Source organism: Scyliorhinus torazame, chromosome 13 (genome assembly GCF_047496885.1).
Source record: "Scyliorhinus torazame isolate Kashiwa2021f chromosome 13, sScyTor2.1, whole genome shotgun sequence".
In the NCBI taxonomy this organism is placed as follows: Eukaryota; Metazoa; Chordata; class Chondrichthyes; order Carcharhiniformes; family Scyliorhinidae; genus Scyliorhinus; species Scyliorhinus torazame.
In genome coordinates this window covers 203,526,360-203,549,005 of record NC_092719.1, presented here as the reverse complement: position 1 = coordinate 203,549,005, position 22,646 = coordinate 203,526,360, and the positions used below count along the sequence as shown (strand labels likewise).

The window sequence follows — 22,646 nt, the reverse complement described above, 5'->3', positions numbered from 1 at the left end:
GTTTACACGATCCCTTAAGAGGGATTGGTGTCTGTATCATTATAACACATACACTCGTGACATAACCGGTTTGTGCAAAAGTCTAAAAGTCAGCAGAAGCTCCTTCAGTACCTGCCTCGCCACATCCAGTGGACCTTTGCAGCTTGAAACAGCAATGGAAAGCAGCAAACCCTTGCAGAATCGAAACAATAACCTGACAAAGATCAACCCTCAACTAACCTGCAATTAGTTGTTCAGGGAGCTTGGCAATGAAGTCCTTACTGCTGCTGGGCACGAGTTCAACTGTGCAAGGTTAAGGTGGGCGTTAGCTGAGGTGTTGAACTCCAAAATGGCATTGCTGGCATCAGATTGGTGTTGCACATTGATTGATGCCATGACCTGCCAGATCTCAGAATTCTGGTCCTGACTAATGCCCTCGTGAATATGGCGTCCGAAGCAATTCAGCCTAAACATGTGCCCACCTGCTGCCAACAACATTTCAGAGCCCTAGAGATCCTCCGGGTCCCTAAAATACAGGCACAAAGGAGTCCAAATTCTCACCCATGAAATTTTGCCCTCTTTGATGTTTACAAACCTTGGGTTTACAAACTGGCAAGGACCCAAGCAGGAATACGTTGTGAAGTTTTCATAATTCCTCTGATAGACTTCATTCAGGCAAAAGTAGCCTTTTGTTTCATCAAAACCTGTCTCTGACGCAAGTGCCAGAGAATTAGACTCTTCACGCAGTAGTTCACAGAAGCTTCATCCACCATTTGGACAGAGGAATCGACCCATTTCTTTTAAACAGGTCCCCGACTCTCTTAAACACCAAATAAAGAATTTTCATTCAAATCCATTAAGCATTCAAGGAGCTGAATTGCAGGCTGAAATTATTATAATTTAAAAAATACAAAAATCTACAAAAATAAATGCTGTACAGTGACAGCCTGTACACGTTTTCACTATTAAAGAATTTCACCAGTTGTACAATCTGATTATTAATTCCATCAACTCCAGACTTGATTCTGAGTATAATATCATCCCCGAACAGGTTCTGAATTGTTCAAACTACTTCTCCTTCACTCCCATCCCATGCAACTCTTGAACATTTAAATACAAAAACACTTCTGCAATTATCCACTCCTCTGATGCTGAATACAGTCCAATGAGCTCATTGTCCAGTTAAATCTGGAGACATCTTAGTAATGATTAGGTTTTGGTTGGGTATTTTACCTGGCTTCTTAGATTGATTTGCTGGGGGACACAAATGAGCAAATGTCGCAGTTTATCTGCAATTTAGTAAACTCCTAAATGGAGCATGAACATCTCCTGGCTAAAGAGTTATACATTCAACAGGAGCGAATTCAAACGTGACTTTTCTTCTTGTTCCGTGAGAACATCGTTTTAATATACACCCTGGCACAAAAAGGCAAACATTGAAAAATGTACAGGGAAGAACAAAATGCCTAATGTCACACCGGCCAATCAAAAAGGAATACTCAGTGGGCGGGAATTTACGGCCGTTTCCGCTGGCGCGATTTTCCGGTCCTGCCTACGGCGGAGTGTATGGACAACGGGAAACCCCGTCGACAGGGGCGGGCGTCGAAAATGCCCCGCGTGGCGGTGTGGAATATCCTCCCCCCCCCGCCCCCAGAGAAGGTTAGATGCTAGAGTAAAAAGCTACCTGCTAGCACAGAGATTAACATCTGATGGACTAAATGGCCAGTCCACCACCTCAGCCTTAAGTTCAGGTCTGCCGTCCAGTTAGCCATCGTGGGAAAGTAAAATGCAAATGTTAGTTTTCTTCTTTGTTAAAATCTTATTGACAAATGGCCTCTCTTACGTATTCAGGTACAGTGATGCTCTCCAATTTCATGAATATCTAATACCAGTACCGTTATAAAACAAAGCAGCTTTTTGCTGGTAGCATACATTTTTCACCTAAAGACTTTTTAATTGACAACAAAATGTTTCATCAAGAGAACAGTATCTGGTGAATGTTTCATCGCTGGTTGCCTGCGCAGAATGGTAAACTGAATTTAAACACTGAAAAGGAAACATTAATGGAAGCCAAGTTGATGAACAGAACTTTGTTTTTTGCTCACGTTGTCCTTTGGGTGGAGGCAATCCCCTGCATAAAAGCCAATTCCTGTTTCACTATATCAGGTAGAAAACCTCCACCTATAATCATGGACATCATTTTGCAATTCCTCACTTTTCCTGCAATGTTCCTTTTGTTGTCGGTGATTCCACGGGCAAACAACTGCAGTGGTTTCTTCGCGCTATTGCCTCGTTGCATCTCAGCATTCTTGGTAAGATTATGTTACGAAAGACGACATTTGATTTACACAGGCATTCAGTCAAGCAATGACTCGGTTTTAGAATTCTCATCCTTCTTTTCAACCCCATCGCAGTTTCGATCCTCCCGACGTTTGGAAGCTCCACCAGCCGAACACCCCTCCGAGATGTCTGCGCTCCTCCAATTCTGGACTTTTGAGCATTCCCAATTTTAATTGCTCCGCCATTGGAGACCATGCTTTCAGCTGCCAAGGCCTTAACCTCTGGAATTCCTTCCCTAAACCTCTCTGCCTTTGTTGCATCTATTTCTCCCCTTTAAGACACTCCTTCAAACCTACCGCTTTGACAAAGCATTTGGTCATCTACCTGAATATCTCTTTATGTGGCTCAGTGTCAAAACTTTTTGGCAATGCTCCTGTGAATCGCCTACAGAAATGTTGCAACTTTGTGGAGATGCTATATAGGTACAAGTTGTCGCTGATAATGAGAAAAGCCACCAGCCTCTACCTTGCCTAAAGGAAAAACATAATTACTACCTGGGTTTGCATGGGACCATTAATTGCCCATGGAAAGAAGTATTGGTTGCCAAGGTGCATGAACAACTTAGGAGACCCATGTCCTTTCCTACAGGTTTCCCTGACCACAGGAATTAGCAGAGACAGGTTACAGAGGGAAGGCACCGAGGGAGAAATAGTAACTCAATTGCAGGAATGACCTCCGTTGTGTTTAAAGACAGCATTCTCCTAAACTTCAAGTCAATGTTTTGAGCAGCAAGTGCAGCATCAAGTAATCAGTCTGAATCCAGATTTAGTGCATCATCAGCAGTGTCCATTTCCGGATAAGGCTGGTTGTTCCCCAAATTCACATAATTTACTTTCAAGTTGATGTAATGTTCTCCTTCCAACATCGATTGAATTGTTTCGATTTCATAAACAATTTCAGTAAATTTTGGACGCATTTCGGGCTTTGGATCCCAACAGCGGAGCATGATGTCAAACCTGGACAAGGGAGAGGTTATTAAAATCAAGCACGGCCTGTGGGTCACATTGTATCTGTAGCTCATTTGGATTTCAGTATGGGAATGCTGTGTACCGGAGCATTCAGACCACATTCCTGCCAAACAGTCCCAATTCCATTATCCCCTGCAAGCTCACAGACCTACAGCTGTATTAAACAGGTGAATATCCATTTACCAAATTCAGCAGCAGAGGAATCGTAGAATCATAGAATTTACAGTGCAGAAGGAGGCCATTCGGCCCATCAAGTCTGCACCGGCCCTTGGAAAGAGCACCCTACTTAAGCCCACACCTCCTCCCTATCCCCGTAACCCAGTAACCCTACCTAACCTTTTGGACACAAAGGGGCAATTTAGCATGGCTGATCCACCTAACCTGCACGTCCTTGGACTGTGGGAGGAGGCCGGAACACCTGGAGGAAACCCACGCAGACACGGGGAGAGCGTGCAGATGCCACACAGAGTGACCCAAGCTGGGAATTGAACCCAGGGTCCTGATGCTATGAAGCAACAGTGCTAACCACTGTGCTACCGTGACATTCTGCTTCACAATTATTCCATTGTGTATCTATAGTTCAGCACAGATATTGATGTCCTCTCTTCTCTCTGGATGCTCCCCTGTCCAGTAGCTCTCCTTCCCCCTCTCCTCCCTCTCCCTGCCTCTCGCCTCCCTCCCCCTTTCCTTCCCCTTCTACTCACTCCCTCCTCTCCCTCCCCCCCTCTCCCCTTCCCCATGTATGAAGCACTCACAGTTCATCCGGGCAGTATTCTGGTTGAGGCAATCTTCTCCCCTTTAACAAGTATCTGGTAACATCATAGGGATCTATCTCTGGGTAGGGTGGTGCCCCTCGAGTTAGCAGCTCCCACAGCAACACGCCAAAGGACCACTAAACACAACAATGCCAACAGATTAATCTGTAAATATTTGCAGAAATTACAAAGTCGCACTCATTAAAATGGATTCCAATGGTGTGGATAACATAAATGAGGTTTGACCCTCGAACCCAATGCCATTCTTCCAACATTCTACAATGCAATTTAAAATATATTTAGGGATTTAATTTCTTCAGGTCGTGTGTCAGTTAACATGTTTGTGCATAAGTCCTGTAGGTGTCACGTCAACGGCTATAAACCCATTCAGTTTAGTGAACTATTAGGTTCATGATTTTCACCATGGAATTTTGCACAAACATTTTCTGCACAGGTTCAGTCGATTTAGCAAAGGCAAAAGAAACACAATTAGAAGTTTCCAATTGCTTCATTGGGAAGTTGATAGATCTTTCGAAGGGTTGAACAAGGGAGGTTAGAGGGGCAAGTCGCTTCGATTTCCCCGAGGTCAAATTGGGCATTTGCCATTTGCAAAGGCAGACTAGGCTGGTCAACAGTTTTGGCAGCCTCTAGACTTTCCATGTTTCTATGAAATGCAAACTCATTGCGACCCACATCTATGCTGTGACTATGATATCATGGCAGAGTCGGTGGATGTGTGGTCACGCTCATTGCGCATTACATCTATAGGTCTTTACTTGAGTCTGCAAATAGCAAAGGAACAGGTTTGTGGTTTCATGGACGAGTAAATGGAATCAGAAACCTCAACACGCCAGTAAAATACCATGCGATCCCGGGAATAAAAGTAGAGCTTTTCCAGTAATGCTGCCCATGGAGTTTACTGGATTCCTCGGGGAGCCAGGAGGGAAAGTACAGATTGTGGTTCTCTTCTTTCCACTCTCCAAGGAATCATCGTTGAAGTGCTGCCAGGCGACTTGGAAGCAGCTCATTCACCCACCATTTCAATTGGGGAATGGTGTGTGACACGGAGTCGCTTTACAAGACTAGCACATTGCACAACGTCGGACATTATCAGGAGGAAGCCCCAGGCTGCAATCTCAGACATCCAGCTTGTTGCTGTTTCATGATGAGCAAACACAGACTCACAGCACTGATCCCCGACACAAGGACAAGCAACTTCTTTATTCATTCCCTCTTTCATGCGATGTGGGTGGAGCTGGCGAGACCAGTATTTGCCGCCCGTCCCTAATTGCCCCTGAACGAAGTAGCTGTCTAGGCCATCTCAGAGGGGCAGTTGAGAGTCAACATATGGAGTCTGGAGTCACCTGTAGGCCAGACCAGGGAAGGACTGCAGATTTCCTTCCCTCAAGGATATTAGTGAACCACATGGTTTTTTTCCACAACAATCAATGATAGCTTCCTGGTCACCCATTACTGAGAGTAACTTTTAATTCCAAATTTTATTAATTGAACATACATTTTACCAGCTGCCGTGGTGGGATTTGAACCCATGTCCCCAGAGCAATAATCTGGGCCTCTGGATTACTTGTCCAGTGGCATTAACATTATGCTACCATCTTCCCCGACCGTACAGTGCCTTTTATGTGATAAAACATCCAAAGACACAGCATGTTGATTATTTCAGTTCTGTCACAGTGCAGTGCTGGTGGCTAGGTAGCATTCGTGCGAGCCTGGCCACATGAACTTACCACAGAACCATAGAATTCCTACAGTGCAGAAAGAGGCCATTCGGCCCATTATGTCTGCACAGACCCTCTGAGAGAGCACCCTAACAAGGCCCACTCCCCCGCACTATCATCGTAACCCCACCTAATCTGCACAGCTTTGGACTGTGGGGAGGAAACCAGAGCATCCGGAGGAAACTCACGCAGACATGAGGAGAAAGTGCAAACTCCACATGGGCAGTCATCCCAGGCCGGGATCGAACCGGGTCCCTGGTGCCGTGAGGCAGCAGTGCTAACCACTGTACCGCTCTGCCCCCGTGCCTCGTTTTTTTTCTTTAATGGCATGTAGACGACATCAAGCATGTCACCCTCAACCCCAGTTTGGTGAGGAGAAAATAAAAACTTTGGCCGTGATTTTCCAGTCCTACCTAACATGGGACCAGAAATTGCCACCTGAAGTCAACTGGCTGCTCTGTTGAATTTTCCAACCCGCCCGCTACGATTCCCACCACATTGGGGGTAGTGCAGGGGGAGAAAATCACAGCCCTTATGTAAAAGTACACCCAGCCGTGTGGGTCTATGATATAAAGAATGACTATTACAAGCTGGAAAGTGTCCAGTACAATATCTAAATACTTACCACGTCAGATTTAGTGGTGAATTTTTGAGTCTGCAAGCTTTCGAGTGCCATCCATTTCACAGGTAGCTTGGCTTTCCGGTGATCCTGAATGCTGTAATATTCCTTGTCCAACACATCCCGTGCCATTCCAAAGTCTGCCACCTTCACCACATAGGTCTCATCCAGCCTAGAACATTCAAAGTAAAGCACAAGCCAACTGTGTGGATCAGCTCTCACTCTATAAACAGGAAATCCGAAAGGAACATTTCAGTAGCAAGTCAATCCCTAAACAAAAATCCCATCCATTTCAAAAATTGATCCGCCCTTACTTTTCCTCGGCAAGTTAGCTCATTTGAGAGGGATCAACAGAGGAGGAAACATATCCAATACCTGGACTTGATGCTGAAAATCTCATTATTGATTGCATGTGGCGCAATTTGTAGCATTTCTAGCTTCGGAATCATCAAGGCTTAAATTCCATTACAGGTCATTTGGTTAAGTCTACAAGGAACCATAAGCTTCTCTCTCCGTTATAGAGAGTGTGTGCAGGGCAAGGCCACGAGGTAGACCTTTGCGAACTACCACAGCTGGTATGGGATTTGAACCCATACTGCTGTACCACACGCTAGCCACCTAGCTAACTGAGCTAACCTGCCCACAATGACTGGAGTGCAAAAGTCAACACCTCCAGTATTGAGGGGGTGCTGCACCGCCAGAGGTGCTGGTCTTCAGATGAGGTGTTGAACCTGCACCCTGTCTGGTTCTGAAGTGAATATAAAAGATCCCATGACACTATTTTAAAGGCAAGCAGGTGAATTATCCCTGGTGCCCTGGCCAATATTTATTCGACAGTCGCCATCACAAAAATAGATTATTTGGTCATTAAGACATTGCTGTTTGTGGGAGCTTGCTGTGCACAAATTGGCTGTCCCATTTCCTACTTTGTAACAGTGACCACACTTCAAAAAGTATTTAATTGGCTCTAAAGTGCTTTGCGACACCCAGTGGGTGTGAAAAATGTAAATACAAGTATTCTTTTCATTCATGTACATAAATTGACCTTGTCAAACTCCAGTGCCCTGAACGCGAGATTCTTTTTGTTTTTTTCTTTTACATGGCAGTGAGCGTCACCAATTGCCCTTGGACTGAGCGACTTGCTGCACCATTTTACAGGTGACCACTTTGCTGCCGATCTGGAGTCAGATGGAGGCCAGACCAGGGAAGGTTGGCAGATTTCCTTAGGGCATCAATGAGCCAGGTGAGTTTTTAAGGACAATTGGCGATAGTTTCATGGTTGCCATTACTGAGACTGTATTTTGCATTTATTAATTGAATTCAAATTCCACCATCTGCCTTGGTGGGATCTGAACCCATGGGGATTACCCGTCCATCGACATGACCACTCTGCACCTTTAAAACTCACAGGAAACACCATTATAACCCAATTTCATCAACTATCTGATGTTGATCTCATGTTCAAAAGTGATCATTGCAGGGGTAGCATGGTGGTGCAGTGGTTAGCACTGCTGCCTCACACTGCCAAGGACCCGGGTTCGATCCCAACCCCGGGTCACTGTCCATGTGGAGTTTGCACATTCTCCGCGTGTCTGCCTGGGTCTCACCCCCATAACCCCAAAAGATGTGCAGAGTAGGTGGAGTGGCCTTGCTAAAATTGCCCCTTAAGGGCAGCACGGTAGCATTGTGGATAGCACAATTGCTTCACAGCTCCAGGGTCCCAGGTTCGATTCCGGTTTGGGTCACTGTCTGTGCGGAGTCTGCACATCCTCTGTGTGTGCGTGGGTTTCCTCCGGGTGCTCCGGTTTCCTCCCACAGTCCAAAGATGTGCAGGTTAGGTGGATTGGCCATGATAAATTGTCCTTAGTGTCCAAAATTGCCCTTAGTGTTGGGTGGGGTTACTGGGTTATGGGGATAGGGTGGGGGTGTTGACCTTGGGTAGGGTGCTCATTCCAAGAGCCGGTGCAGACTCGATGGGCCGAATGGCCTCCTTCTGCACTGTAAATTCTATTTTAACCTATGATAACCTTCTATGATAATTGGAAAAAATAATTGGGTACTCTACATTTATTTTAAAAAAGTGATAATTGCAATAAAAAAAATTTACTTTGGAAGGGTTAGACATTATTTTTTTGTTCCTCAGCTAATTTTCTCTCTTTTTCTCGGAGAGTCAAGGATCTTCGCTGTTTCCCAAGGGTGTCTGCTAACTTGTACAAGGAGGGTAGCACGGTGGTGCAGTGGTTAGTGCTGCTGCCTCACGGCGCCGAGGTCCCAGGTTCAATCCCGGCTCTGGGTCACTGTCCGTGTGGAGTTTGCACATTCTCCCCGTGTTTGCGTGGGTTTCGCCCCCACAACCCAAAAGATGTGCAGGGTAGGTGGATTGGCCACACTAAATTGCCCCTTAATTGGAAAAAATGAATTGAGTACTCTAGATTTTTATTTTTTAAACTTGCACAAGGAGATTAGGAAGTAAGTGATGGTAAACTATTTAATCAGAAAGACATCCCAGTTGAGCCTAATGCTGTCCTGCTCCCATGTATTTACAGCAATCTGGATTCCCCCTCTATTGGCCCGTGATGTTGAAGTTAATTGAAGGCAGCCAAATTCACAACTCAACAAGATTGGCGAATTCAGTAAAGACCTAGAGACTTCCAATTTGTCTGGATCTGTTCTTGCCGGTGCCTTTACCGACTCGGTTAATGAAAGAAGCCCTGTGTTATTGTTGTTTTAGAAACGATAAAGTATTGAATGCCCGATTCTCATTTTGTAAACCTCATTCACCCAGAGACCATGTAAGAAAGGGTGCACGAGAGAGGTTTTATCATAGAATTTACAGTGCAGAAGGAGGCCATTCGGCCCACCGAGTCTGCACTGGCTCTTGGAAAGAGCACCCTACCCAAGATCCATACCCCCACACTATCCCCATAACCCAGTAACCCCATCTAACACTAAGGGCAATTTTGGACACTAAGGGCAATTTAGTATGGCCAATCCACCTAACCTGCACATCTTTGGACTGTGGGAGGAAACCGGAGCACCCGGAGGAAACCCCCGCACACACGGGGAGGATGTGCAGACTCCGCACAGACAGTGACCCAAGCTGGAATCGAACCTGGGACCCTGGAGCTGTGAAGCAATTGTGCTATCCACAATGCTACCGTGCTGGTTAAGGGGAGCGGATTTCAAAATCAATTGTAAACTTTTTTAAAATTAATTTACGAGATGCAGGCGTTGCTGGTTAGATCAGCAATAATTTCCCATCCCTAGTTGCCCTTCAGAAGATGGTATCCCTCCCCGTACAATGAACGTCCAACATGATCATTTACAAATATACTTACATGCAATTTCTCGCTGCGAGATCTCTATGAACAAACTTCATTAGTGCGAGATATTCCATTCCTTTGGCAACCTGTAGCCCAAAGCCTATTAAATCTTTCACTGTTGGATTCTGTACATGAAACAGGAAAAATACAAACAGCTGCCATCAGAATCAATGCCCAATAGAATCAATGGATACAGACCACCCGTCTGTAACCCTGCATCAATGCCAATCCAATAATGGCTATTATTAGGACTTTTGTTAACTATCTATTTTCACCTCTACTTTCCCTCGATGCCATGGTTGATGAGGATTGGAGCTAGAGTTTCTGTTTTGTAGTCCCCCATAATTTTCTTTCCTTCATTTTGGGGCAGCACGATAGCACAAGTGGCTAGCACTGTGGCTTCACAGCGCCAGGGTCCCAGGTTCGATTCCCCACTGGGTCACTGTCTGTGCGGAGTCTGCACGTCCTCACTGTGTGTGTGTGGGTTTCGTCCGGGTGCTCCGGTTTCTTCCCACAGTCCAAAGACGTGCAGGTTAGGTGGATTGGCCATGCTAAATTGCCCTTAGTGTCCAAAAAAAGGTTAGGAGGGGCTATTGGGTTACGGGGATAGGGTGGAAGTGAGGGCTTAAGTGGGTCGGTGCAGACTCGATGGGCCAAATGGCCTCCTTCTGCACTATATGTTCCATGTTGAAATGAAATGAAAATCACTTATTGTCACAAGTAGGCTACAAATTAAGTTACTGTGAAAAGCCCCTAGTCACCACATTCCGGCGGCTGTTCGGGGAGGCTGGTACGGGAGGCTGTTCATTCTTTCATAGGATGTGGGTATCTCTGGAAAAGCCAATTCCCAATGTCCCTCGAACTGAACATTTCGCAAGGAAGTTAAGAGCCAACCACATTACTGTGGGGTCACATGTAGACCAGACCAGGTAAGGACAGCAGATGTCCTTCCCTAACGGACATTAGTGAACCAGATGGGTCTTTGCAACAATCAATGATAGTTTCATGGTCCGAGCTTTTTCCGGACCCCAACATGATGCATGCGGCAGGCCGGACAAAAGACTGTTAGCGGGATTGGAAGATCCGTTGGCAGGCGGGGCCGGAAAATCCCGGCCTAGATTTCATTTCCAGATTCATTTATTGAATTCAAATTCCAACCGCTGCCGTGGTAGGATTTGGAACCCATGTCCTCAGAGCATCAGCCAAAGGGAAATGGTGGCATAGTGGTATTGTTTCTGGGCTAGTAAACTGGTGACCAAGGCATGGGTTCAAATCTCATGTTGACGGGTGGCTGGTGAAATTTTTAATTTTAATTTAATTAATAAATCTGGAATATTATTGTAAAATCCTACTTGTTTCATTACTGTCCTTTAGGGAAGGAAATCCGTGTGGTGGCACAATGGTTAGTACTGCTGCCTCACAGCGCCAGGGACCCGAGTTCAATTCTGGTCTTGGGGGTTTGTCTGGAGTTTGTACTTTCTCCCCATGTCTGCGTGGGTTTCCTCCGGGTACTCTGGTTTCTTCCCACAGTCCAAAGAAGTGCAGGTTAGGTTGATTGACCACACTAAAATTGCCCATTTAGTGTCCAAAGGTTAGCTGGGGTTATGGGGTAAAGCGAGTGGAGTGCTCCTCCGAAGGGTCGGTGCAGACTTGATGGGCCGAATGGCCTCTTTCTGCACTGTATGGATCACAAGGCTCTGGATTCCACTATGGCATTAACTCTCCCTGCCAGTCTATGTCGGCCATGAGGAAGTGTGGGGGGACTGTCCCTGAATGAGTTCCAGCTGCCTTCCCTTCCATTAAGATTAGGATGTGAGCCTTCACTGAGACATCTGGGGCGAAATTCTCCGGAAACGGCGCGATGTCCGCCGCTGACGGCATTCCCGCGCATGCGCATTGGAGGGAGTCTCTTCTGCTTCCGCCATGGTGGAGACCGTGGCGGAGGCGGAAGGTAAAGAGTGCCCCCACGGCACAGGCCCGCCCGCGGATCGGTGGGCCCCGATCGCGGGCCAGGCCACCGTGGGGGCACCCCCCGGGGCCAGATCGCCCCGCGCCCCCCCCAGGACCCCGGAGCCCGCCCGCGCCTCCTTGTATCGCCGGTAAGGTAGGTGGTTTAATTTACCCCGGTGGGACTTCGGCCCATCTGGGCCGGTGAATCGAGCGGGGGGGGCCGCCAACCGGCGCGCCGCGATTCCCGCCCCCGCCGAATATCCGGTGCCGGAGACTTCGGCAACCGGTGGGGGCGGGATTCACGCCAGCCCCCGGCGATTCTCCGACCCGGCGGGGGGGTCGGAGAATCTCGCCCCTGGTTTAGATCGGAGACTGAGTGGAGTGGTGATTTAAAAATGCATTACTGAAAAGCAAACATTACAAAAACTTAAAATAGAAAAACCTTGCCTTTTACAAGATCAGTGTAAAGGGATAAGGAGGCAAACTTAACAGATGGCTGGGAATTTGTAACAAGACACCAGTGCCAATGAAGACCTAAACCTGTGACCCTTTCTAAGTCATCAGAGCCTCTTGACCATATGAATTATAGATGGCAGCACATTTGATTCTATCTTAAATTTATAGGGGTGCAGCACTGATCAGAAGCTGCATGTTCAACGCTGAATTCTACAACATTGTCCTCAACAGCAATAATGAACTGAGACTATTGACAAGGTATACTGTGTTGGAACCTTCGCTTATCAACGATGGCACAGACAACAACTCTTGCCCATAACTCAGTTAATGGTCCTAGCGCAATTCATAAACTGGAAGAATTTTGTATTTGGGGGGGGGGAGTGGAGATTTGCAAATTAAATTTCAGTTTGGATGTACATGACCAGGAGTGGTAGGGAGTTTTAACTTATTTCAATCGTGTAAAACAGTCAATATCAGATTGGCCACCCATTACACAAATTCTTTGCATTTTGGCCAAAATTACCCCAGTTTCTGAAAATGATGGGACAGCGTGCATCACCCTGTCAATTTAGACTGTTACAGTTCAATATTAGTCATTACTTACACGCTCCTCCTGACGGATAAAATGCCGGAGATCGCCATGCTTCATAAACGGCAATACTACCAACGGTAACCCTTCCTTAGGAAGGAAAACACCCAGCAGAGAGAGAACGTTTTCATGGTGGAAATCCTTCATGATGATGCCTTCTTTCAAAAACTGCTCCACCTCCTCAACATCTGAAATTCCTGTTGAAACGGCACAACACACAAGGATAAATATGCTGGATGAAGAAGAGATACGGAATTCTCTGCCCCACCCCACCCCCCACTCCCCCTGCTTCCCCCCCCCCCCCACCCCCCGCTCCCCCCCCCCCCCACCCACGTGTTTTCCAGATCCCCCCCGCCCCCCCACCCACGTGTTTTCCAGCAGCGGATGCTGCTCACCATTGGCGCTGGTGAGATCTTCAGGTCCTGTCCAAGGTCTATGGCATTTTGCACGGTTCACCCGTCCCTCCGCCGGGAAACCCCTCGCGGGAAGCCACCTTTGGCAGGGCTGGAAGATCCCAGGGAAGGGCCAAAACATCCCACCCTGCAAATCTGTTTTATTCAGGCGAGGGTTTTGCATATTGCACATGTGCCAGCACACCAAACGTTTATCAGATAGCAGCTGGACTGAGGCTTGCGCACCCTGCCCTGGAGATTCTTGGGCCCCATTCCTGCAGGTAATACAGCACCAGGGCATCATTTGGCCACAGAAGGAAGCCATTCAGCCAATCGAGCCCATACTAGCTCTCTATAGAGCAATCCAGTCAGTGCCATGCAAGTGAATTTCAAGTACCCATCAGTGTCCTTTCAAAATCATTCTGCTCGCAATACCTTCAGAGAGGACGAAGTTTAGTTCATTACCAATCACTGCGTAAAAAGGTTTTTTATCACACCCGCTCCGTATATCTTGTCAAAAACCTTATAAAGAATCATAGACTCCCTACAGTGCAGAAGGAGGCCATTTGGCCATTGAGTCTGCACCGACTCTCCGAAAGAGCATCTACCTAGGCCCCCCCCCCCCACTCTGTAATCCCACCTAACCTGCACACGTGTTCACAGTCCGTGTGGTGTTTGCACATTCTCCCTGTGTTAGCGTGGGTTTCACCCCCACTACCCGAAAGATGTGCAGGGTAGGTGGACTGGCCACGCTAAATTGCCCCTTAATTGGGAAAAAATGAGTTGGGTCCTCTGAATTTATTTAAAAAAATAACCTGCACATCTTTAGACTGTGGGAGGAAACCGGAGCACCCAGAGGAAACCCACGCAGTCACGGGGAGAAAGTGAAAACTCCGCACAGACAGTGACCCAGCGGGGAATCGAACCTGGGACCCTGGCGCTGTGAGGGAGCAGAGCTATCCACTGTGCCGCCACGCTGACATCTGTGTCCCCTCGTCTATGTTCTATCAGCCAGTGGGAACAGCTTTCTTTTGTCTGTCTAATCTAGACCTGTCATAATCTTGTACACCTCTATCAAATCTCCTTTGCTCCAAGGGGAACAATTGCTGATTCTCCAACCTAACCTTGTCGTTGGGCTGGTTTAGCACACTGGACTAAATCGCTGGCTTTGAAAGCAGACCAAGGCAGGCCAGCAGCACGGTTCAATTCCCGTACCAGCCTCCCCGAACAGGCGCCGGAATGTGGCGGCTAGGGGTTTGTCACAGTAACTTCATTTGAAGCCTACTTGTGGCAGTAAGTGGTTTTCATTTCATTAAAGTCCCTTACGCCTGGAACTGTTGGTGAATCGCTCCCACACCCTCGCAATGTCCTTCTCATCCTCCCTGAAATGTAGTGACTGAAATTGGTTGGGGCCTAACGAGGATTTTTATAAAGGTTCATCAAAAAGTCTCCGATTTTATGCTCAATACCTCGACTTTGAATCGTAAGTTCAACACCAGGGAACTGTCGGCTGAGGGTGAAGATACTCCCCAAATCGCAGGGGTCAAGTCATTTGCATAGCCAGAGTGAGCTGCCTGTGTCCGCAAGGGTGCATCGGCGGTTGTCATGCTAGCTAGAACTGGCCTTTCTGAGGTGGAGTGAAGACTTCACAAAATTCAAATGAACTGAAGAGAAAAAGAAAATTCTAAAAATCTCACAGATTCCCATTGGATTCACTCGGATTACATAATCCCTTTTGGATCAAGTGCCTTATTCAGTAAAGATTTGAAGCTATCAGAAGGTCTCAAAAGGACTCATCCTGGATTGCAAATGGTCCAAAGGATATGAAAATCACTTATTGCCACAAGTAGGCTTCAAGGAAGTTACTGTGAAAAGCCCCTAGTCACCACATTCCGGCACCTGTTCGGGGAGGCTGGTATGGGAATTGAACCATGCTGCTGGCCTGCCTTGGTCTGCTTTAAAAGCCTGCGATTTAGCCCAGTGTGCTAAACCAGCCTTCTTCTGTAGCTTAAAAACTGTCCTCAACATACCTTCTGCACATTGGGTAGGATTTGGAGCTATCTTCCCACGATATCTCTTCCCAAAAATGGAATACAAGGGTCTGAAAGGAACAAACACCCAGCTAGGCCAGGCTCTTAACCACACCCCCTCCGGGACTGAGGTTTATACTTCCGCCAACTGCAAGGAGTTTGAAGTCATTGGGCCTGATTTTAACCCAATCTAACAGACTGGAGCCCAAGTTAAAATCTTCACTCCTGTCTTTGACTGCCCATTCTCAGTCAGTCAGTCCACTGAGGAAGGTTAAATTGGAAATGCAATATAATCTCCACATTTGTGTACTATCTGGTGGGCTTTCTCATGAGTGGCATTTGTAAAGGCCTTAATGTAAGTCGTTTGCCTACTCCCTTGGTTAGAAAATGGAATAGAACTATCAGGAGATGTGGTGTTGATGAAGGGAAGAAAAAATTGTTAATTAGGAGTGAAAGAAAGAGGAGAATATCTTAACACTGATCCATCCGCATTACACTGAACGTGCATCATTGCAAATGAATTACGTTAAAGAAAGCCGTGATGGAGGGTAGTGAACCCTTAGAGCAAGAATCAGTTTTTAATCCCGAGTATGTGCCAAGCGAGGCAGCTCAGACACAAGACTCTGAGTGGGTGGTAATTGGTCCTAACGTCACTAGGCGTAGGCCGGGTAGCTTTAGGGAGGGACGTTTTTGCTCCTGATTTTAAATGTCTACAAGGAGCAGCTCAGTAGATGTCAGGTGAGTTGCCCATCTTGAACGTACCGTGGGGACATGGGAACGGAGGGTGAGAGAGTAAAGGAGTGCGAGGCACTTTGCTTTGGAACAATTCGATCCATAGAGTGTGGGAAATTGAAGAGCACCGAAGACTAATCTTGGGCGGGATTCTCCGTCCCACTGCACCAGAAATCTGGGGCTGAATTCTCTGCACCCTGATGCAAAAATCGAGTCTGGAGAAACCAGTTTCATGCATGAAATCGGGACCGGCGCTAGTTCCGCGATTCTCCGCACCCTGAAAAATGGTGTACTCCCGCGCTGCTTATCCACCACCTGCGGCCATTGCTTGAGGCCCGCCCCGCTGTTCTCCGCCCCCGACCGGAAGAAGTACCGACGGCATATTTCTAATCTGGTCCTGCCGTTCGGGAGACTCGCGTGGCGGCTGCGGACTCAGTCCGCGGCCGCCATAGACGGGGGCGGGCCAATTGGGGTGCAGGGGGGGCCTCATACAGGACTGGCCCTTGATTGTGCAGGCGGTCCGGGTCGGGCGATCGGCCGATCAGGGGCACTATTTCCGCGGTCCGAGTCCGCCATGGAGCACAGCGCGGCCACTGGAGGCCGCTGCCGTGCGCATGGGCGGCCTCTTACCCGGAGGGGCGGGGGCCGTATCAGCAGCTGGAGCTGCGAGCTCCCCGACAGCTGCCTGCTAGCCCCCTGCAAGGCTGTGAATCTGTGGCCTCTTGATGCCAGTTCTTCTGGCGCAAAAGACCACAGTTTTCACGACAGTGTGGGCACATAGTCCCTGAAATGGAGAATCTAGCCCCTGGTGCGGCGCTCCCCCGGGATTCTCTGTCTCGCCAGCCGGTCAATGGGGGTTTCCCATTGTGGGCAGCCACATGCGGTCGCAAAATCCCCGGGCTGCCGGCGCAACGGAGAATCCCGACAGCGGAGAATCCAGCCCCATGTTTGTTCACCTTGGACCACTGCATAACTCAGCAGCCAGATTGCAGTGTAGATGTGTCAGGACAAGAAAACAGCTCAAATGTCTGGCCTCTTGGCTGTGGAGTGGTGTGTGATGCAATCAGGGCTAAATTAGGGGAAGAAATTCTAAAACAATTATTATGTTAACACCAAGAGATTTTTTTTTTTTTTTTAAAGCCATAGAACAATGACCATGTGGAACAATGTCAGTGTGCCAATGGTAAATTTGTACATACTATTCAGGGACTTGACAGCACAGTGAATTTCCCTCTTGTTCTGGTCTTTGTACAGCCCGTGGTAAACACGCCCAAAATGCCCTGCAAAGAGATTTCATTACTTTAACATTCTTTCCAATGCATTGAAAACTTCACAAAAATAATGCCACTTTGGCTCTCCATCCAGATGGTTCACTGAAACAAAATTCTATTTAATGCAGGGGCAGCTTGGTTAAGGTAATGGGACTAGTGCTTTCGATATGTTGATGAGCCTAGCAACATGGCAAACAGATGTTTAACTAAGGCAAGCTGGTAACAATGGGGAATACAACATCAAGGGTTTGAACAAGGGGCGTCATTCTCCGACCCCCTGCCGGGTAGGAGAATCGCCGGGGGCTGCCGTGAATCCCGCCCCCGCCGGTTGCCGAAGTCTCCGGCACCGGATATTCGGCAGTGGCGGGAATCGGGCCCCGCCGGTTGGCGGGCCCCCCCGCTGGATTCTCCGGCCCGGATGGGCCGAAGTCCCGCCGATAAATTGCCTGTCCCGCCGGCGTGGATTAAACCACCTTTTGAACGGCGGGACAAGGCGGCGTGGGCGGGCCCCGGGGTCCTGGGGGGGGCGCGGGGCGATCTGGCCCCGGGGGGTGCCCCCACGGTGGCCTGGCCCGCGATCGGGGCCCACCGATCCGCGGGCGGGCCTGTGCCGTGGGGGCACTCTTTCCCTTCCGCCCTGAATTGGCACTGATTGGAATGATACAGAGATGGAGAGAAATAAAGAAGGACTGATGTAAAGAGAGAGACAAGAGAAACAAGCAGGTACAGAGAGACAGGTAAAGCAGGCGTTTCTCTGTGGGCTTCCCATCAGTCTGAACTGTGGGTCAGAAGCCTGCGCTGTGAGAAACAGTCAATCAATATGATTTTCCTCAGAGTGTCCAACTAATTGCCAGAGGACATGCTCACCACCCAATTAAGGATGGCAGGTGGGCTCTCATACGGGCTGACTAATGAAAGGCTGTCCAGATTGAAAGCAGGCAGCACACAGCAGGCAAATGAGAGAGAGAGCATTTCAAAATGGAGGCATTCTCTCGGTGAATTTTTATGAACATTCAATTAAGAATGGAGTTGGCCGAAATGCCACCACTGCGTGATGCCGGGAAGTGGCCGCTGTTGAACCGAGACAGGGCGAGCCTCAAATCCCTCTGGTCTGCCACCAGAGGACGCCACCCAAGCAGCTAAACTGCCCCCGTCATCAAGGCGACCCTCGTTGGTATGAAGTGTCGCTTAACAAGCCAGATGGGCTATCCACCGTGTGAGGGCAGAGAACCCTGCCCTGCCCCTGCCCTGTCCTGCCTCCGCGAAAATGTCCCAGGGAACTGGAACCTCGGCAAGCGACACCATTTCTAACACCCACCTGCCTCTGATCCTGGTCCCAATGGAGCCCAAAAATCAAGCTCAGAGACAGATGGACAGATAGAGAGAGAGAGAGAGAGAGAGAGATGGAGGGAGGGAGAGAATGGAAGTCAAGATAAGCTGGCCAACGTACTGTGTTTCCAACACCATTCCAGGAGCCAGCAGCCATTTTAGATGAGGTACTTTCAGGTTTGGTCGGACAACTCCCCACGAGATAGCAAGTAGCCATTTAAGTCCACTTGGAGACATCTTAAGGCCAATCGAAAAAAGACTGACTAGGATTTTCCATTCGGCCTCCGGTTTCCTGCATAGGTTGGGGCTGGTTTAGATGCCTGCAGGCAACCCATGAGAGCCCAGATGCCCTCCCTGGTTACCTGGGTGTGAGAGCAGCACGTGCTACCCTGGTGGGGGCTCCTCCCTCCTGTGGCTGCTGAGTGTTTTTAATATAAGAATGAAAACATTGGTGGGAGGTGCCTGTTGCATCACCCTCTTTATCACACCTTACATAATGCTACTCTACTCGAGCTAGAAGGCATCTGCTGGGCCCTCTGGGGTCAAGAGCCTGCTCTCCACCCTTAATTGGGCGGAGAGCCTTCTAGGAAACAGTCCCAACTTCCGTTTCCCACCTCCCTCCTCACAACACCCCTTCCCACAAGCATAGGGAAAATCCAGCACAGATATGGAAAGATAGAGAGAGACTGATATGGAGAGAGACTGAGTTAGAGAGAGAAAAAGAGAGAGAAACAGAGGGAGAGATAGATAGATAGAGAGAGGGAGGGATAGAGGGAGAGGGAGGTAGAGAGAGAAAGAGAGGGAGGAGAGAGAGATGGAGGGAGAAAGAGAGAGGGAGGGAGGGAGGGGGAGAGAGAGATAGATGGAGTTAGAAAAAGAAAAAAGAGATAGCGAGAGGGAGAGATTGATAGAGAGAGACAGAGAGATGGGAAAAGAGAGAGGGACTGAGATAGAGAAAAGTGGAGAGAGGGAGAGAGAGAGCGGGGAAGCGAGGGGAGAGAGGGAGAGAGAGAGGGAGAGAGAGAGGGAGAGAGAGAACAAAAGAAAGAGCCTGAGATAGAGACAGAGAGTGAGCAAGACTATGGCCTAACATTTCCGTTGTGGCCTCCCACAGGAATCATAGGGGGCAGGATGGATAATTTAACAGACCAGCAAAGGCCCTTGACTTTGGGTGGGAATTCCACAGGATGGGAAAATCCTGCCCTATATATACATGCGGCCGCATTAAAAGCAACCCATTTTAATTAACATTAGTACGTTCACAGCCACTGGGAGTTTGGGGAATCAAAGTTATTATATGTTAACCTGCTGGACAGCACAATCCTGAAAAAGACAAACGAGTTCCACGAATGTTAATAACTCATCAATTGAGCACATACTAACCTTTTCCAATCACCTGGTCGGTGTATGCAGTTAAACATTCTCTCGGGATCAGGATATCTTTCACTTCTTCCAGCAGCTCAGGCCTCAGATTCTGTGATTTTATTTCTTTAGGATTGAGCAGAGGGACCGCTGCCCCATCAGTACTGCCTTTATAATTCCGAAATGTGTTTCCACTTGATCCAGATGTGGGAGTGAGGACTAACCGGGGAAATAAAGTATAACGTTTGTTACAAAATACGTTCCGCTTTAGCATTTATTAAAGAAGGTCAAGCAAATAACAGCTAGGGCATGTTTTTAATAACAGCTAGGACAATTCTTTCTGACTCTGTCAGATACCTTTCCTGTTATTCGTGGGATGTGGGCTTTGCTGGCTGGGCCAGCATTTGTCTCCCATCCCTCATTGCCCTTCAACTGAGTGGCGTGCTAGGTCATTTCAGGGGGCTTCTAATAGTCATTGTTGTGGGTCTGAAGTCACATGTAGGCCAGACCAGGTAAGGGTGGCAGATTTCCTCCCCTGAAGGACATTAATGAACCAGATGGGGTTTCGCGACAATTGACAATGGGCGGGATTTTCTGGTCCTTCCCACCTACGGGAAGGTCCCGCCGAAGTTTTTCCCAGCGGCAAAGGTGGCCCGCCATTGGCCGGTGGCAGGATCATCTGATACTGTCACTACCAATGGGGCTTCCCCGTTCAGTGCACCCTTCACCACCAGGAAATCCGAGCCCTGGCGAGAACGGCCAGAGAAATCTGGGAAGGATCTCCCAACCAACATTTAAAAGCTTCTGCAATTCCGGAAAATGCGACAGCCGGTTCGGAGGAAGGTCCCACAACAGCAATGAGATAACGGCCAGATTATCTTCCTATTTTGGTGATTTCGCGGAGGGACAATTATTTGGCCAGAACAGCGAGACAAAGACTCCTTCTCTTTGCTGAAATAGCGTCATGTGAAGATAGTTTACCCAAGCTAAAATTAGAAGGGAGTATTCAATGGAATGCAAAACATTCCTGTTCCATGGTGGCTTCAGTTGTTATTTTTTTTAAAAATCATTCTCTGTGAATTTTCCATGGGGGTTGACGGAGGATTGGAAAAAAGGACATTACTTTTAAAAAAAACTCTTATCTTTCAACAAGTAGTCAGTTGTGGTCCATCAGAAATACAATTCAAACCAATAAATAGTTCAGTATAAGTGTGGGGGTCTTTGAAATATGTTATGGGCAGGTACAGGAATGACCAGAAATACTATCGAAATGTGGGCCCTTACATCGAAAAGATGAGAATGAAAGTCAGCAATGGAAACACCCCGTCAGAGCACACCTAGAATACTGAGAGTCTGGTAACCACATCTTAGGAAAGATACATCAGCCTCATAGGGAGTGCGATGTAGGTTTACCAGAATGGTGAACGGACTCCACAGAAGTTAAATTTTGAGGAGACTTTGTACAAAGCGGAGTTGTTATTTCTTGAGGCAGCTAGTCCTTAAAGTCAAATTGGAACTTTTTTTTAAAAGCAGCTCTATCTTGATAATAACCGCCATTTTGTGGCTGCGTTGCGCTATCCGGGAGATCCCGGGAGAGGCCTGTCGCGGGCTCCCTGTCAGCCTTCAGGCCTCGCGGGATCTACCCAAGTCCTGCGAGGCGTTGGAATCTAAAGCACGCCCAAAAGCGGCGTGACCAAACGGCACGTGCCTAAGCAGGGGTTAAAACTACTTGAGCGAGCTTACCCAGGACCTACCAGCCTCCCCAAAGAAGCTGCAGCCTGGCGCCTTTCAGTATTGGTCCACACAAATGTGGGCCAGGCTGAATACTAGCCAGGGGTCTCCCGGGCCATCGGAGACCCCTGGGTGGTCAGGATCAGTGCAGGGTGGCTCCCTGGCCCTCCTGGAACATGGGCACCTTGGCATTACCCAGCTGGCAGTTGGCACTGCACCCCAGGCACGGGCGCCCGGACTGCGAGTGCTGGGAAACACGCGGCTAAATGTGCTCGTTATGGAACTTCATTCCCATTTAGTTGAATCGCACAACAAGTGTCGTTTTTAATACCGGTGGGAAACTCACCGGCGGAAAACTCCCTGAAAAACCACAAATGAGGTCCCAAAAGACGTGGGGCGGGATTCGCTGACCCCGGGGTCGGGGAATCGCCGGGCCGGTCGCTATTCACGCGACGCCGCCCCGGCGCCGGTCATTTTCGCCAACGCGGTCGGTGCGGCGCCGGTCGGGGGCCACTCTACCCGCCTCCCCCCCCCCCCCCCCCCCCCCCCCGGCAATTCCCCACACAGGATGGGCCGAGTGGTCGCTTAGATAGCCTGGCGCCGATCACATGTGGTCTTACCTAGTGGGACTTTGGCGTCCATCCTGCGGGGGGCCGGGGGGGGGGGTGCGCCTGGTGGGATGGAGGGGGAATCTGACCCCAGGGGGGGGGGGCCTCAAACGTGGCTGCGATCGGCGGGCCGACTTCTCCTGGTGGGGGCCACTTTTACTCTGTACCGGCCACTGTAGCTCATCGCCATGTTGCGTCGAGGCCGGCGCGGAGAAGGAAGCGAGCGCGCATGCGCGGGTTCGCACCTGTCGCAGCGCGCAAGCGTGAATTTGTGCTGGCCGCAGACCCGCGGCGCCCATTTGATGCCGGTATTGGCTGCTGGAGCTGCGTGAGTCGCTCCAGTGCCATGCCATTCTGAATTCTCCCTCTGTGTACCCAAACTGGCGCCGGAGTGTGGCAACTGGGGTATTTTCACAGTCACTTCATTGTAGTGTTAATGTAAACCTACTTGTGACACTAATAAAGATTATTAT

General features: G+C 48.7%; 1 protein-coding gene across 1 annotated transcript in view; it reads right to left on the bottom strand.

Annotated features, from left to right (window-relative positions):
• Positions 1–856: 856 nt before the first annotated feature.
• The window catches only part of mst1rb (macrophage stimulating 1 receptor b), a 173,931-nt gene continuing 152,141 nt past the window's right edge, over positions 857–22,646 (bottom strand). Inside the window, exons 15-21 of the mRNA XM_072472923.1 lie at positions 19,856–20,053; positions 17,072–17,152; positions 12,734–12,915; positions 9,739–9,848; positions 6,407–6,572; positions 4,043–4,179; positions 857–3,275 (exon numbers count right to left, since the gene is read on the bottom strand). Of these exons, the coding sequence (XP_072329024.1) occupies positions 3,068–3,275; positions 4,043–4,179; positions 6,407–6,572; positions 9,739–9,848; positions 12,734–12,915; positions 17,072–17,152; positions 19,856–20,053 (1,082 nt within the window). The 3' untranslated portion in view covers positions 857–3,067. The remainder of the gene's footprint in view (positions 3,276–4,042; positions 4,180–6,406; positions 6,573–9,738; positions 9,849–12,733; positions 12,916–17,071; positions 17,153–19,855; positions 20,054–22,646) is intronic.